General features: G+C 42.8%; 1 protein-coding gene across 1 annotated transcript in view; it reads left to right on the top strand.

The window, feature by feature from the left end:
* LOC139366403 (tenomodulin) overlaps nt 1-17,359 on the top strand; it is a 76,186-nt gene that overhangs the window by 39,765 nt on the left and 19,062 nt on the right. The window contains exon 4 of the mRNA XM_071103851.1: nt 14,871-14,978. Coding sequence (XP_070959952.1) covers nt 14,871-14,978 — 108 coding nt within the window. The remainder of the gene's footprint in view (nt 1-14,870; nt 14,979-17,359) is intronic.

Raw genomic sequence — 17,359 nt, 5'->3', positions numbered from 1 at the left:
TTACAATAATGAAATAAAGGAAAGAGAGTATGCCGGAGCTGGAAACAATGCTACACATGTGGAAACGATGATGCTGTCAGTCAAGTCTGGTAAGTTGTCTGATGCTAGCATGCACAACTGAGGTTCTGTGGATTTGGGGTTCAACCATTTACTATATGCGGTTCATAACTAGCTTCCTGTTTCTTAACAAAACAGTTTTCTCGGCTATGGTTTGCTTGTGGTCTTGGTTGCTCTTAGTCCATGCAATGTAAGTATGCAATCCCTTTACTTAGTACTTTGTTGAATCACCTTTGTCAGCAATTACAGCCTCAAGTCTTCTTGGGCTACAAGCTTGGCACACCAGTATTTGGGGAGTTTCTCCCTTTCTTCTCTGCAGATCCTCTCAAACTCAGTCAGGCTGGATGGGGAGCGTAGATTTACAGCTATTTTCAGGTCACTCCAGAGATGTTCGATCGTGTTCAAGTCCGGACTCTGGCTGGGCCACTCAATGACATTCAGAGACTTGTCCCGAAGCCACTACTGCGTTGTCTTGGCGTGGGCTTAGGGTAGTTGTCCTGTTGAAAAGTTAACCTTCGCCCCAATCTGAGGTCCGGAGCAGGTTTTCATCAAGGATCTCTCTGTACTTTGCCCTGTTCATCTTTCCCTCTATCCTGACTAGTATCCCTGCTGCTGAAAAACATCCCCACATCATGACGCTGCCACCACCATGCTTCACCGTAGGGATGGTATTGGCAGCTGATGAGCGGTGTCTGGTTTCCTCCAGACCTGATGCTTGGCATTCAAGTCAAATAGTTCAATCTTGGTTTCATCAGACCAGAGAATCGTGTTTCTCATGGTATGAGAGCCCTTTAGGAGCCTTTTGGCAAACTCCAAGCGGGCTGTCATGTGCCTTTTACTGAGGAGTGGCTTCCGTCTCACCGCTCTACCATAAAGGCCTGATTAGTGGAGTGCTGCAGAGATGGTTGTCCTTCTGGAAGGTTCTCCAATCTCCACAGAGGAACTCTGGAGCTCTGTCAGAGTGACCATCAGGTTCTTGGTCACCTCCCTGACCAAGGCCCTTCTCCCCCGATTGCTCAGTTTGGCCGGGCGGCCAGCTCTAGGAAGAGTCTTGGTGGTTCTGAACTTCTTCCATTTAAGAATGCAGGCGGCCACTGTGTTCTTGCGAACCTTCAATGCTGCAGAATTTTTTTTAGTACCCTTCCCCAGATCTGTGCCTCGATACAGTCCTGTCTCGGAGCTCTACGGACAATTCCTTCGACCTCATGGCTTGGTTTTTTCTCTGACATAAATTGTTAGCTGTGGGACCTTATGTAGACAGCCTTTCCAAATCATCTCCAATTATTTGAATTTACCACAAGTGGACTTCATTCAAGTAGTAGAAACACTTCAAAACATGCACGAGCTCAATTTCGAGTCTCATAGCAAACGGTCTAAATACTTATGTAAATAAGGTATTTCTGTTTTTTATTTGTAATACATTTGCACGAAAAATTAACTATTTTTCACTTTGTCATTATGGGGTATTGTGTGTAGATTTATGAGGATTGTTTTTTATTCAATCCATTTTAGAATATGGCTCTAACGTAATAAAATGGGGAAAAAGTCAAGGGGTCTGAATAGTTTCCAAGTGCACTGTTTGTAGTTCTCAGTAACAGCCGGACGGCCAATCAAGTTGATTTTAACATTGAGCTCCATATTACAGCTTCATGCTAGTCGGCGTGACTAAAACAAAATATCTAATAACAAGAGGTCTCAGTTCACTCATACTCAAACACACACGCGGCACACACACACACACACATGCACACAAACACACGTTGCTAGTTTCTCCTCCAGCCCATCCAATCTGAATGATCCACTTCTGTCAGTGAAGCGAATCCACCGAGGAGATGTGTTTGGCCAGGCATGGCCACGGGAGACTACATTATGAAACAAGTGAGCGAGCAGGATAATCCTCATTGTGATTACAATTGAATAGAAGAGTGGAGGAAAACACAAACCTTATTATAAGTTATACTAACTGTAAGTTGAGGGGGATGGGTTTGGAATGTATTTTATAAAGAAAGGATGTTTCAAGTCTTTACTAATTAAAAAGCCCCCTTTAAAACAATCTCTGTTAAGCCCAAGGGCTGTGTATGAGGAATTGAAATGGGCAGATAATGCCGCTTAAGGCCAGAGGCGAAATCCCTTTTCTATTGTTTCAGGCTAATACAGGGAACATGCTGCAGGAAGAACCTAGGGAACTGGCTTTCAAGTATATTCAACAGTCTATTATATGAGAATCATTATGGTCACACAGTGCAACCACCTGCCACCTGCCACCACCACCACGTCTGCTGTATTTTTATGAAGCTCTTCTCAACAAAAAATAATGTAGTAATTTCATGAATAATTCGACGCGAACAGTGGTTCATATTTTGTGTAATATTCTATCTGGAACTACAGTAACGCTTTGAATCAATGATATTACACAATCACTAACCTTCAAACAATTTTGAAATACACAAGAATTTAAGAATACATTTCCAATATTGATGTAGAATTTACTTGGGGGCGAGAGAATAGACTAGAGTAGGCCTACCTCAATGCCAGTTTCCCAGAACCTTGAGCTTGACATCAATACAAAACTTGTGTTCGACAACTGTATTAAATCTAGACTAAGACTAATCTAATGATCCCGTTTCATTTGAACCAAAATACAAGTCTGCCAGTCTACCTGGTTAAATAAAGGTGAAATAAAAAAAAATGCAATCAAGATGCTATGCTATGCTGTAATAATATGCTTTACATTTTAACATTAAATCATTTATATTTTCGTTGAACTACATACTGTTTCTCAGGTACTCCAATATCCAAAAATGACCTTGTTTATTGTTTACGGCCAGCGACATGAATCCTGGATTGTGTCCATTCGGGAATAAACAGAAGAAAATGGACTGAAAGAGGAAGGAACTACTTGGACTTGTCCAATAAGAAACCCTAATTTTGTTTTTCCGTGTTCTACTGTATTCCCTAATGAACACGACCCAGAGCTTATTATAGACGCAATGATAGTCGCATTGGTTGAAGCTCAGTGTTAAATTCAAATCTCCCTACCCATCATATTTTAGCCAATATGACACCAATCAAATCAACTTGATTGGAGGTACACAACACACTCCCCGCCTCTTGTCATGAGCCTTCCATCCGCTACTGAGAAGCACAAACCAAGGCTACTGTATATAGCTAGCTATATGGTGGTATTCAAGCTGAGGTTAATCAATAAATGCAAACAGATATTTTGATTAACTAGGTAGCTAACGTTACCTTGCTTTTACAAAGTCCAGTGGCTAGCTAATGAACAGGCAAATAAAGACAGCTAGACAATGAAAGGGGTTTTGTTTTGATTAGCTAGGTAGCTAATGAAAAGTTCAACCAGTCACGAGAGCTTACGTTGGCTAGGTAACTAACCAACAAGCGAGGAAAGCTAGCTAGCTATATTTTGCACTAAGGATTTTCATATAAGGCTGAAGTTATCATATGTAAACTTCTGATCTAGACACGTGTAATCAGAGCACAAACAAATATGCATAAATAAGCTAGCAAAAGTCATTGGCTGCTATGAGAGCCAGTTAACGTTAGCTAGCTAGGTAACATTAGCCAAGGTGTATGGCTAGTTTATGTGCCACAATGTATTAAACTTTATTACACAAAACATAGCTAGTTAATGTTGTTTAAAACCACCATTGCACAGACTAAGCTACAGTTAGACGAGGTAGCCTGATTTCAGACAGGACAAACACTGCAGTTAGCTACGATGCATTTCCTCGACTAACAACCAAGACCACACAAACCATAGCCGAGAAAACAAATGAACCACTAGTTATGAACCGCATATAGTAAATGGTTGTACCCCAAACGCATGTTAACAGAACCTCAGTTGTGCATGCTAGAATCAAGCTACCAGACTCGACTGACAGCATCGCTGCTTCAAACATGTAGAATGAATTCCAGCTCTATCTCCTTCTGTCTTGTCATTCTTATAATCGAAATGTGTGCTGACTGATCAACACCGTGCCAAGTTACTTTTCAATGTGTTCACAGAAAATCTGAAGTCGCCATGCACAACTGAAAAGTAGTCAGTGGGCTGCAAACATTGCACCAGGGTAAAAAACAACATCTGAATAATTGCTTGCACAACATGCTGTGTGCCAGCCTGGTCTCATAGACTAGACATAACATAGTAAATGTAAATCTGGAACACTGAAATTAGTATGTTATGTTTGGTATGGTTACCTAATACAGAAAGCTACTTAATAAGGTAAAAACGAGAGTGGTTGGTTGGGGTGAAAGGATGGGCATAAAACATGAATGTCTAGTAACCCAAAGTTTGACTGTTCCAATCTCATCATGGACAACTTTAGCATTTTAGCTAATTACCAGCTTTGCAACTACTAACTACTTTTTAGCTACTTTGCAACTACTTAGCATGTTAGCTAACCCTTACCCTAACGTTAACCATTTAACATAACTCCTAACCTTAAACGTAACCCCTAGCCTATATATCTTTAGCCACCTAGCTAACATTAGAATAAGCCACCTAGCCAAGGTTATCCACAACAATTTGGAATTCATAACATATCATACATATTTGAAATTCATGACATATTGTACGAATTGCAATTCGTAACATATCATGTGAAATGGATGATGGACACCCACAACTGAATACATACAATATGAAACGTAACATATCATACTAAATGCAGTGTTTCAGATTCTGTACAGAATAATACAAAATTGTATGAGATCAGGATGCAGCAGCATGCAGTCAAAAAATAACATAATGTTAAGAGATCAAATTGCAGCAGCGTGCACTCAAAAGAAATGGAAATGCTTGCTAACTTGATTAACTATGTGATTAAATGACACACACACTTATGTTAATGTCTTAGGTGGCTCTTTAAATTGCCTGGAGAGGCAGGCAAGTGGCAGGTGGTGTGTACTACTGCATGCATCTTGCTTGAACGGAGGAGTGACCAGGGAAGCGTATCCACAAAGCGTCTCAAAAAAGGTCCTAGGAATCCTGTTATAACCAGTTTTAAGACAAAATAAATTATTATTAATTATTCATTAATTATAATTATTAATTAAATTATTATGGCTACACAACATCTGGTGAAATTGGAGGGCACGCAATTCAAATAAATAATCGTAATATTTAACATTTATGAACATACAAGTATCTTATATCGGTTAAAAGCTTAAATCCTTGTTAATCTAACTGCTTCGTCCGATTTACAATAGACTTTACAGTGAAAGCTTACCATGCGATTGTTTGAGTACGGCGCCCCACATCAACATATTTTTCAACCAGCACAGGCTTCATAAAATCGAGGTTAAATAATTATTCATCACTTACTTTTTGAATTCAATCTTGCTCTGTTTGCAATCCCAAGGGTCCCAGCTACAACATGAATGGTCGTTTTGTTAGTTAAAATCCTTCTTTATATCCCAAAAAGTCTGTTTAGTTGGCGCCATCGATTTCAGTAATCCACTCGTTCAACATGTAGACAAAGGAATCCAAAAAGATACCACTAAACTTTGTTAAAACAAGTCAAACTACATTTCCATATAATCCTCAGGTACCCTAAAATGTAAATAAACTATAATATTTCATGCGGAAAGAAGTATGTTCAATAGAAAAGTAAAATCTGCCTGTGCGCGTTTACTTCCTCGCGCGCCCACAGACTGATTCCCAACTGTGACTCCCGGTGCCAAAACTCAAAATTCTTCCTCATTTCGGAAGAAACAAGCCTGAAACTTTGAAAAAAGACTGTTGACATCTACTGGAAGCCATAGGAATTGCAATCTGGGAGCTGGAATTACAAAAGACCCATAGTTTCCATTGAAAGAGTATGGGATCTAAAAAATTAAATAAAAAATAATTCTGGTTGGTTTTTCTTCAGATTTTCGGGCTACCATATCAATTGTGTTATAGTCTAATACCTTATTTGTACCATTTATACAAACTTCAAAGTGTTTTCTATCCAATGATATCAATTATATGCATATCCTGGCTTCTGGGCCTGAGTGACAGGCAGTTTACTTTGGGCACATCAGTCAGGTGAAAATTCTGAATAAAGGACCCGAGCCTGAAGAAGTTGTGTCACGTCAATATGGAGTCAACATACAAGTGTAAGTAAAAACGAATGTAAATAAGTTTCAATTCTGCTACTAATGCACAAACATGTCTCCTAACAATAATTATGTTTTTGTTTGGTTAGCTTTTGGAAATAATAAAACATTTTCCTTCTTCAGAAGTAGCTAGGCAAGGGCGGTCCATTTAAAATGAATTCCTTCCTCCCTCGCCCCTTGCCCTGCAAGTGTAAACTCATCAGATGTCATGAAACATAATCAGAAGTGTCCACTTAATTTGAGGACTGAGGGGAGAGGGTGTGTCTGTTAAGTGTTTGGAATGCAGCCTAGGTTTTAGGATGATGTTAAAAAAAAACTGCCAATAAACGTTGAGCCAGTTGTAAAATCAACTCAGAATAGTTTATCTCAGCTGGTAATCACGACAGTTTGAGGTACTGCAAAAGAAAAATAGTGATGACACTCATTGACTTGTTGCAAATTACGGGGAATAACCAATCACAATGAGGCATCGCCAGCTGTGCAATTTATAGCACGCTTCAGACAACTACAGTGAATGTGACTGTGCATCAAATGTTGTACCCCCGGCACGATCACTTTGCCTACGCTTAATTCTTGCCTAATATGTTGCCATGAATAACCTTTTTTTCCGATATTCCGATATTTTGAATAATGTGATAGTAATTTTGCACAGAATCATGCAGTATAATGATTTACATTATCATTATATCCACACCCTCATCACTCCCGTTAAACAACTCTAAATCGCTTGGCACAGTAGCTATTTGCCTATAATGTTTGAAAAGTCTGTAATTTGCCCACATATACGCATTACCAATTTAGGCATATTTTGAACAATGTGATATTCTGCTTGATATACCATTAAAAAATATGTGATTTATTATTAGCCTAGTGGTTATAAGTATAGGCATATACAGTATCATGTGAGCACTGAGCCATCTCTATGCACTTGTTGATGTCCTCCTCCCACAAGAACATCCAACTCCTCCACTGTGTAATGTCAGAGTAGACCACCGTTGTCCCAGTGAACATTCGTATGACTACCTCCAAATCAGCTCGTATCTGACACACCAGGGCTGTCCCATTTGTTCGTCCCAAGTCGTTTCCACCGAGATGAATGACTATACTATATTCACGGTCAAACCTCGCCTTGGCGAGAGAGAATATTTCAGAACCATTCCATTGAGAACAGCTCATCCATATTTCACACTCCTGTAGTCATCTAGCCAGCTGCATTGTTTAATCGCATAGTAAATATTTGCTTCAGTCTTTGTTTCCTTGCTCTCACCAATTTGCTTTGAGCAATGATCAGTAGGATTATGAGCTGGGGTCTTATCAATAAATAAACCAATAAAACCCACAACATTGTGAGGGTTCACAAGGAGAGCACGTGTTAAACTGTATTATAATGTTGATAATAATGTTGCATAATCATGTAATAAACCACGGTGGTTTCAAGCACAGGGCGCAGCAGGTGTTTATTGTAAAGGACCACAGGAGGAGGCAGGTAGCTGGGTCCAGGGGCAGGCAGAAGGTCATACACAGGAGGAGGCAGGTAGCTGGGTCCAGGGGCAGGCAGAAGGTCATACACAGGAGGAGGCAGGTAGCTGGGTCCAGGGGCAGGCAGAAGGTCATACACAGGAGGAGGCAGGTAGCTGGGTCCAGGGGCAGGCAGAAGGTCATACACAGGAGGAGGCAGGTGGCTGGGTCCAGGGGCAGGCAGAAGGTCATACACAGGGGGTCCAAAAAGGCAACAGTACAGCCTGGGGAAAGTCTAGTAAAGTCGTCCGGGAGATCAGGCAATAGGTTGATAAGAGGAAATCTTATAGGCTAAGGTACAGACAGAGAATAGGCAAAAGGCGTTCTTAGTGAGGCAGGCAAAAACTATCAAACACGGGAGGATTCAATTACGGGAAAACAGAGCTCCGAATAGAAGTGTATCATAAAACAAACAATACCCCACAATGATGGGGTGCAAAGAACTGAACTAAATAGTGTGTGATAATGACATACAGGTGTGTGAACAGGTGATCAGAATTCTGGTGATTGGGATCTGGAGAGTGAGTTGCATTCAGGGGATCTATGTGTTTGAGAGTGTGAGTTGGAAGCAGACGTTACAGTAACCCCCCCCCCCCCCCCCCCCCCCCCCTCCCACGGGCGGCTTTTGAGGGCCTAAGTAGCTGAGCAGGGGGCCTCCCCCGGGGACATGGAGCTGGGCAGTCAGGACGGTTAAGGTGGGTCGAGGATGTCCTGGGCGGGTCATTCTTTGGGTCTGTACCATTCCTAATCCACCAGGTAGTGAATGCGACCACCCAGGCGCTTGGAGTCAAGGAGGGGGTGCGCCACTGGAGGATGGAGAGGGCTGTACCTCACAGGCTTGAGAAGGGACACATGGAAGGATGAGAAGATACGGGAATGGCTTGGAGACGGTAGGTGACAGAATTGATGCGGTGTGTTATTTTGAAGGGACCAATGAACCGGGGACTGAACTTTTGCAGGGGTCACAAAGCCGAATATCCCGGGTAGAGAGCCACACACGTTGCCCAGGGTGGAAGAGTGGAGCAACACCGGTCAGTGAACCGTTTCTGAGAGAGGGAAACTTTAAGTGGGTGCCCATGTGGAGTCTCCCAAACCTGCTCATTCTGCCGAAACCACTCATCGACGGCAGGCACAGTTCCGGGCACTGTCTCCCAAGGGAACACGGGGGGTTGGTATCAGAGGACACACTGCAAAGGAGTGAGATGGAGTAAGGAATGCACCAGGGGGTTCTGTGCGTATTCGACCCAGGCTAGATAGCGACTTCACTCGGATGGTATCTGGAGGATAGGCTGATGGAGACCCCCAGTTGGTGGAGACGAACTTCCGGGATCCCATACAGACAAAACACCTATTGGAACATGCACTCGGCCATTTCCATGGCATTAGGTAGATGCGGAAGGGTGATGAGTCTGCATCTTGGAAAACCGGTCCACTACCACTAAAATAATAGTGAAGCCCGAAGAGTCTAGCAGATTAGTGAAGAAATCCATGGCGATGTGGGACCGTGATCTGTGTGGTGTAGGAAAGGCTCAAGCTTACCGGTAGGTAGTTGGCAAGGGCTCTCTGCCCATGCACAGACAGGACAGAAAATAATGTAATCTTGGACATCTGCTGTTACTTATGACCATCAGAACTTGTGTGTCAGTTGCTTCGTGGTCTGGGTGATCCTGGGATGGCCAGAACTCAGAGAGGTATGGCACCACTGCATTAGTTGGGGTCTGATGGACGCCGGAACGTAGGTCTTGCTTGCAGGGGTGTCGGGAGGTGCTGGGTCATGTTGTAGGGCCTCTTGGACGGATGATTGGACATCCCACTGTATGGGTCCTGCGACACAAGACAGTGGCAGGATGGGCTCAGGAGCTGGGTTAGAGGAAGGGGAGTCAAATAGATGGGATAAGGAATCAGCCACGTTTTTCTTGCCAGGCAGATAGGTGACAGTGAAGTTGAAACGGGTGATTAAGAGTGCCCAGCGAGCATGTCTGGGGTTGAGACTCTTAGCACGTCTTAAGTACTCCAAATTGCAGTGGTCGGTAAGGACAAGGAATGGGTGATTAGTTCCCTCTTAATTAACCAGTGGCGCCATTCTTTGATAGTCAGCTTAATGGCGAGGAGCTCTCGGTTCTTGACATCATAGTTCCTCTCAGCAGGTGACATTTTCTTGGAAAATAATCCACATGGGTGTAATTTGGGAGGTGGCCCTACCCGCTGAGAGAGAACCGCTCCTACACCGACCTCGGCTGCATCAACCTCCAGAAAAAGGGGAAGGGTAGGATTTGGCTGCCTAAGGATGGGTGCAGAGGTGAAGAGGAGTTTAAAGGTCTCAAAAGCAGTAAGGGCAGTGTCGGTCCATTGGATGGTACTGTTTTTTTGACTGGTGAGCGCTGAGAGAGGAGTGGTTGTGCTGCTGCAGTTTCGGATTAACCTTGCGGTAGTAGTTGGAAATCCTAGGAAACGTTGTAGTTCCTTTACAGTGGTAGGTTTGGGCCAGTTAAGCATGGTCGTGACTTTGCCTTATCCATATTAACCCCTCCTGGTGTCAACACAAAACCTAGGAAGGTTACTGTGGTAAAGTGAAAGGCGCTCTTCTCAGCCTTGACATACAGATGGTGGTCCTGTAGTCATTGGAGGACCTGTTACACATGCTGTACATGTTCTGCAATGGGAGTCAGGGTAGATCAAGATATCATCAATGTACACGATGAGGAACTGATTGATCATGTGCTGGAAAACTTCATTCATGAAGGACTGGAAGACTGCGAGAGCATTGGTGAGACCGTAGGTAATAACCAGGTATTCGTAATGACGCCTGGCAGTGATGAACGCCGTCTTCCACTCATCCCTACTTCGTATACTGACCAGGTTGTAAGCACTACGTAGGTCGAGTTTGGAGTAGATGGTAGCCTGTCCAACTTGTTCTAGTACGGACGGAATCAGAGGAAGAGGGAATCAATTATTGCTGGTAAGGTTATTGAGAGGTCAGTAATCTATGCAGGGATGGAGACTACCATCCTTTTTTTTACAAAAAAAGAAACTGGATGCAGCCAGAGACTTGGATGGACAGATGAATCCATAGCCTCATTCTCTGGAATGGACAAGGGGTAGATCTGACCCTTAGGGGGCGATGACTCAGGAAGGAGGTCAATCGCGCAGTCCTCCGGGCAATGAGTTGGCAGAATGGATGTCTTTTTCTCGCTGAAGACACTCTGGAACTGGGCATATACAGGTGGGATGTGTGTTGGAACGGCAACCTCCGATCCTTCTATAGAGGTGGCTCAACAGGGTAGATTGAAGCAGTTCTTAAAACAGGTGGGAGACCGTGACAGCAGTTCCCCTTGCTGCCAGGAGATGGCAGGGTCGTAAAGGCTTAGCCAGGGGTGACCGAGGATTAGGGGTTATTTAGGCAAAGACAACACCATTAACTGAATGACCTCAGAGTGAAGGAGGCCAATCTGAAGGGTGATACTTTTGGTCATGCGAGTCACATGACCAGTTCCGAGAGTTTGTCCATCCAGTGCATTAATCCTAAGGGGAGGCTTAACGGGGATTAGTTTGACTCTTAACTGTTGTGCCAATTGTTCGTAAATGAAATTACCTTCGACCCCCGAGTCCACTAGTCCCTCGACAAACTGAATGACCCCATCAGCAGAAAGAAGAGCCGGGATACCGAACTGCCTTTTGGTAATATTCAAAAACGTAGAGGTGCTTACCCGGGCAGGAGTGGAGGGGTTGTGGTCACCCCTTCGTGGGGGGCAAAACGGACAGCTATTGAGTAGGTGGTTACTCTCCACAATAGAGGCACAGGTTTTCACGTAACCTCCGATGTCTCTCGGCAGGCGTGAGAGGGGCACGGCCGAGTTGCATGGGCCTGGAAGACTCGCAGGCCATGGTCGACTGTATAGGTCTGCGGTCCACCAGTAGGTTGCCAATGGATATGGACGTCCAGATGTATTGGTTGAGGTCCGTTAAATATCCTCTGCAGGCCAGTTCGGTCTGTAACTCCCAATTAAGACCCCTCCGGTAGACTGTAAGGAGAGCTGGTTCACTCCATCCACTGCCAGCAGCCAAGGTGCAGAACTCCAGGGCATACTCAGTGGTGGAGTGACGGCCCTGTCATAGCTCACATAACAGGTCCCCGGTGTGACGACCTGAAACTGAATGGTCAAACACCTGATTCAGAGGACAGATCAGCACTTTGAGCAGCCCATAGGGTTGTGACCCACTCCAGAGCTTTGCCTGTGAGTAGGGAGATGACGAAGTCCACCCTGTCTTTGTCAGAGGTGAAGTCAGCGGGGGGATGGTCTATGTACAGGTTACACTGCATGAGAAATCCTTGACATTTCCCTGGGGAGCCATTGTATTTATTAGGCATGGATATGGGGCAAGATGAACGAGAGGAGGCTGTGGCAATTGATATCGGTGAAGCAGGAATGGACTGGCGAAGGAGGTTCGCAGAGTTCATCAATTTGTTTCTCCTGTCGGGCTAGACGTAGCTGCAGCTCCACTGAATCTGTCGTTTTTGGTGAGGTATTCTATAATGAACATGATGGGAGACAGAGAGCTGGTTCCAAGCGCAGGGAGTAGCAGGTGTTTATTGTAAATGACCACAGGAGGAGGTTCTGAACTTATGTCCATATTACACGTAAGATAACAGTTACAGACATCAGGAATGCAGACAGGCTCTATCTATCTGAGCTACTGTGTCCCACACACCACCACCTGTTGTTATGTTGAGCACCTACTGACCAAAAAATGATGTTATTATGATATTTGTTCCCCAATGACATGTATTGCTAAAATAAAGGTTTAAGGAAATACAGGTACATTACTACAAGACAAACCAGCTCAATCAAGCCTGATAATATTGTAAGTATAAAAGCAAAGCTTACTTTCATTTAATCCAAAAAATAATGAAAGGTAGCATAATGTTAATGTCTTACTGTGGTGTGTGAAGAATCCAATAGTTTACCTTGTATACAGTACAAATCATATTATTGTGGAAGCACCTTCTCTAAGAGTATGAATTAGACTGTTTGAGAAGGTTTGAATCATAAACCTTCCAACACAAAGTTTGAAGTACAATACCAACATAGCTACTGAAGTAAGTGTTAGAGTGGAATGTGTGGAATAGGCACTGTGGTGCTCATGTTAATTTCTTGCCTTCAGACCATTCAGAGTCTATTCTCACTTAAAACATATTTTTTTGTTTTTCATATTTAATGCCAAGGGTTCAGCTTTCAGAAGAGCTGAGGGGAGAGTTTGAGTTTAATAATTTTTATAATTATTTAAATAAAAGTAGAATGAGCATCCTGAGCTTCCATGTTTGTTTCCTCAACACGTCACCTACACTCAACAGACGCAGGAAGACACGGGAATATAGAGCCCAAGTGACAATGTATTTGTATGTATTAAGGATCCCCACTAGTCCAGCAACATTAAGGCAGTTATATCCTATTTAAAGTATTACATGGTATTACATTTTATAACACTTTTCACAACACGTTAAGTGTGTTTCCTCAGGCCACTACTCTACTACCACATATCAACAATACAAAATCCATGTATGATTGATGATTGATTGATTGGTACAGCATCCCCTAACCTTTCTATGCAATGGCGATGCAACAGGCCCTCCAATCAAATCATTGTTCAGTTGGAAAGCTCAAAGCTGTTGGTGTATGTGTAGCATGTTTAATTGGGGAGAATAGCGAGCCGGTATTTTGACGTGGTTTTATAAGCCCGCATCTTTTTCCCATTTCTTATCCCCGTAATGATGTGTCTTTTCTTCATTTTCTGGTTGACCAATCCCGGTAATCATTGCATCTCATCACGAGAATGTCCTTTCCCTCTCTCTGTAGCGGCACTCGCCATTACAGTAAATTAAACAGGCTCATCACAATAAAGTCAGGCATAAACATTATGCTTTTGTGTCGCAGGCTATTATTGCCTTGTTTTTCCCCCTCGCAGATGAAACTATACACAAGGGGATTATGACAGGGGGATTATGACAGGATTATGACAGGGGGATTATGGCGAGGAGATTATAACAGGTGTTGCTTCATATCGTGTAGTCATGTGTGGCGTCTAGAGACAAGTGGAGAAAAGTGTCTGTATTACTTAGTTAACACTGATTTAAAGAAGATGTCAGAAATGCATCAGAGCTCTGTGCCATTTAGATGCAATTCAATTCTGATTGAATCAAGTCCATTTTCATGCTACCACTTATCGTGATACAATGTGAAGGCAGGCGTTGCCGGTAAAGATCCAGCAGTCTATTGTCATATGCTGATGACTCTATGTTATTCTATGGTAGCCCTAGAGACAGCAGACAATCTGATATATGGTAGCCCTAGAGACGGCAGACAATCTGATATATGGTAGCCCTAGAGACGCCAGACAATCTGATATATGGTAGCCCTAGAGACGGCAGACAATCTGATATGCTTTCCTGGGGTTTCAGACTTATACCGGCAGAACTACTTTGTCGAACAGAGAATGGCACACAGAAAGACAATTAACAGATATGTCTGCTTTGTTGAAATAGGCTTTCTCTGGTCGTCAAATTGAAAAGACCCTGAATTCCACACAGTGGAGGATCGTCAATGGCGCTGAAGGGAGTGGCTCTTCACTTGGCTGAACAGATTAAGAGAGTGACAGGGACCTATGACTGACTAATTCAGCTGGGGCAGCCTCCGTAGAGACACCTGATGCATTCCAAATCACACCCTATTCCCTATATAGTGCATTACTATAGGCCCTGGTCAAAGGTAGTGCACTGTACATAATAAGGAATAGGGTGGGATTTGGGGTGCAACTGCTGCTTTGCCCTCTGACATGTCGCTTGACTCTCCTGCTGGAGACATCCCTCTATGAAGTATTGTTTAGTTAGGAAGAACCCCTCGTTCTTTACTCACAGTCTCTTCTAAAAGGTTTGTTTTGTAGGTGCCGAGCTGTCTTTGAACTGTGATTTACTACAAAATTAAAGAAGATAAAGAGGATGGAAAGCCCCTTTGCACACTCATTAGATTCTAACTTCTCTTAGTTGTTAAGAGCTTAGATTTTTCTTCAAGAGACCATAGATACGGGTTGAAAAATGATATCGCCCTGGCGCTTAGCTGTTCCACATCACAGATGAAATAATGATAATTATTATTCCTTCTCTCTTTTTTCCCTCAAAGGGAATCACAGGGATCTGGTTCGCCAAACAGCAGCGGTGTTACATCAAGACCCAGACCACAGAGCTTCCCAAAGTGACAGAGGTGGTGACAGTGGACACAGAGCTACTGGTATAGAATGACTATCTGCATCTCTCTGACTCACTCAGTGTGTGTGTGTGTGTGTGTGTGTGTGTGTGTGTGTGTGTGTGTGTGTGTGTGTGTGTGTGTGTGTGTGTGTGTGTGTGTGTGTGTGTGTGTGTGTGTGTGTGTGTGTGTGTGTGTGTGTGTGTGCGCGCGCGCGCGTGTTACCACAGGAAACGATCATGCATTTTGCAAGGGTAGTAGGAATAAACAGAGAAGAGTAGTCAGAGAGCAGAGCACAAACACTCACCCTGACCATCCAATCTTCTCTGCCCTCCACCACTGAAAAAGAAACTCCAGTCTCCAGTGCTCATGAAACAGTCTGAAAGCTGCCCACATATCAAATGGTGTTTGCTGCCAATCTTGAACTAATATAAATATTTAATTGTACTCTTGAAAGGCTTGACCCAAATAGCCTAAAGGGGGAAGTGTGAGAGAGAAAGAGGGGTCTGAGGAAGAGATATAGCATTCATCTCACTTCTCCCGGCCCAATAGCCTTATGTGAAGTTTGGCGAGAATGATGGGCGAAATTCTATCAATCAAAATATCTCATTTCTTGGTGCCACAGTACAATTCACAGTGCAAAAAAGTGTTTGTGTTTTTTTAAAGAATCCCTTACTCAATATATTCAGCCTCTACCATTCTCCACTCTCAATATTTTCAGCCTCTACCGTTCTCCACTCTTAATATTTTTAGCCTCTAGCATTCTTCACTCTAAATATATTGAAGTCTTTACCATTATAGATTTTCCATAGTTTCAGCCTCTACCATTCTCCACGCTCAATAGTTTCAGCCTCTATACCATTCTCCACTCTTAATATTTTTTGCCTTTACCATTCTATACTCTCAATATTTTCAACCACTAGCCTTCTCCACTCTCAATACTTTCAACCACTAGCCTTCTCCTCTCTCAATACTTTCAACCACTAGCCTTCTCCACTCTCAATACTTTCAACCACTAGCCTTCTCCACTCTCAATACTTTCCGCCTCTACCATCCTCCACTTTCATTTCCATTTTACACATGGCTCCAACGGATCTGGGAATCATCATAGCGCTCTTCCCTGGTGCATCATTTAAAAAATACACTATATTATGTTGGTACATTGTCATGCCAAGTAAGTCACAGATATCCCTTTCTGACTTTAAGAACACAAGCTGTTTAGACAAAGAACCAGACTGCATCCCCTTCTCCCTCATCTTTATAATGTCTGGCCCATGTTTCCAGATACTAATTGCCCAGCCTGCACCATATGTTCCTGCCATTTTGCAGCGGGTGGAAAAAGTAGCCAATTGTCATACTTGAGTAAAAGTAAAGATACCTTAATAGAAAATTACTCAAGTAAAAGTGAAAGCCATCCAGTAAATACTACTTGAGTAAAAGTCTAAAAGCATTTGGTTTTAAATAAATATAAAGTAAAACCATAAATCATTTCAAATTCCCTATATTAAGCAAACTCGACGGCACAATTGTCTTGTTTTTATTTTATTTGCAGATAGCCAGGGGCACACTCCAACACTCAGACATAATTGACAAAAGAAGAATGTGTGTTTAGTGAGTCTGCCATATCTGAGTCAGTAAGGATGAACAGGGATGTTCTCTTGATACAGTAAGTGTGTGTATTGGACCATTTTCCTGTATTGGACCATTTTCAAAAAGTAACGAATACTTTTGGGTGTCAGGGAAAATGTATGGAGTAAAAAGTATATTATTTTCTTTAGGAATGTATAGAAGTAAAAGTTGTAAAAATTACAGATATTAAAGTCAAGTACAGATACCCCCAAATACGACTTAAGTAGTACTTTCAAGTATTTTTACTTACGTACTTTACACCACTGCCATTTTGGTCTTCTTTTGTCCACTGTCAAACCTAATTAGACTTCTCTGTTAAACCTTAATTCACAGCTGTGGAATCAATCAGATACAGTGCCTTGCGAAAGTATTCGGCCCCCTTGAACTTTGCAACCTTTTGCCACATTTCAGGCTTCAAACATAAAGATATAAAACTGTATTTTTTTGTGAAGAATCAACAACAAGTGGGACACAATCATGAAGTGGAACGACATTTATTGGATATTTCAAACTTTTTTAACAAATCAAAAACTGAAAAATTGGGCGTGCAAAATTATTCAGCCCCCTCAAGTTAATACTTTGTAGCGCCACCTTTTGCTGCAATTACAGCTGTAAGTCGCTTGGGGTATGTCTCTATCAGTTTTGCACATCGAGAGACTGACATTTTTTCCCATTCCTCCTTGCAAAACAGCCGGAGCTCAGTGAGGTTGGATGGAGAGCATTTGTGAACAGCAGTTTTCAGTTCTTTCCACAGATTCTCGATTGGATTCAGGTCTGGACTTTGACTTGGCCATTCT

This window comes from Oncorhynchus clarkii, chromosome 14 (genome assembly GCF_045791955.1).
Source record: "Oncorhynchus clarkii lewisi isolate Uvic-CL-2024 chromosome 14, UVic_Ocla_1.0, whole genome shotgun sequence".
NCBI classification, from domain to species: Eukaryota; Metazoa; Chordata; class Actinopteri; order Salmoniformes; family Salmonidae; genus Oncorhynchus; species Oncorhynchus clarkii.
This window is presented reverse-complemented; position numbering and strand designations above follow the sequence as displayed.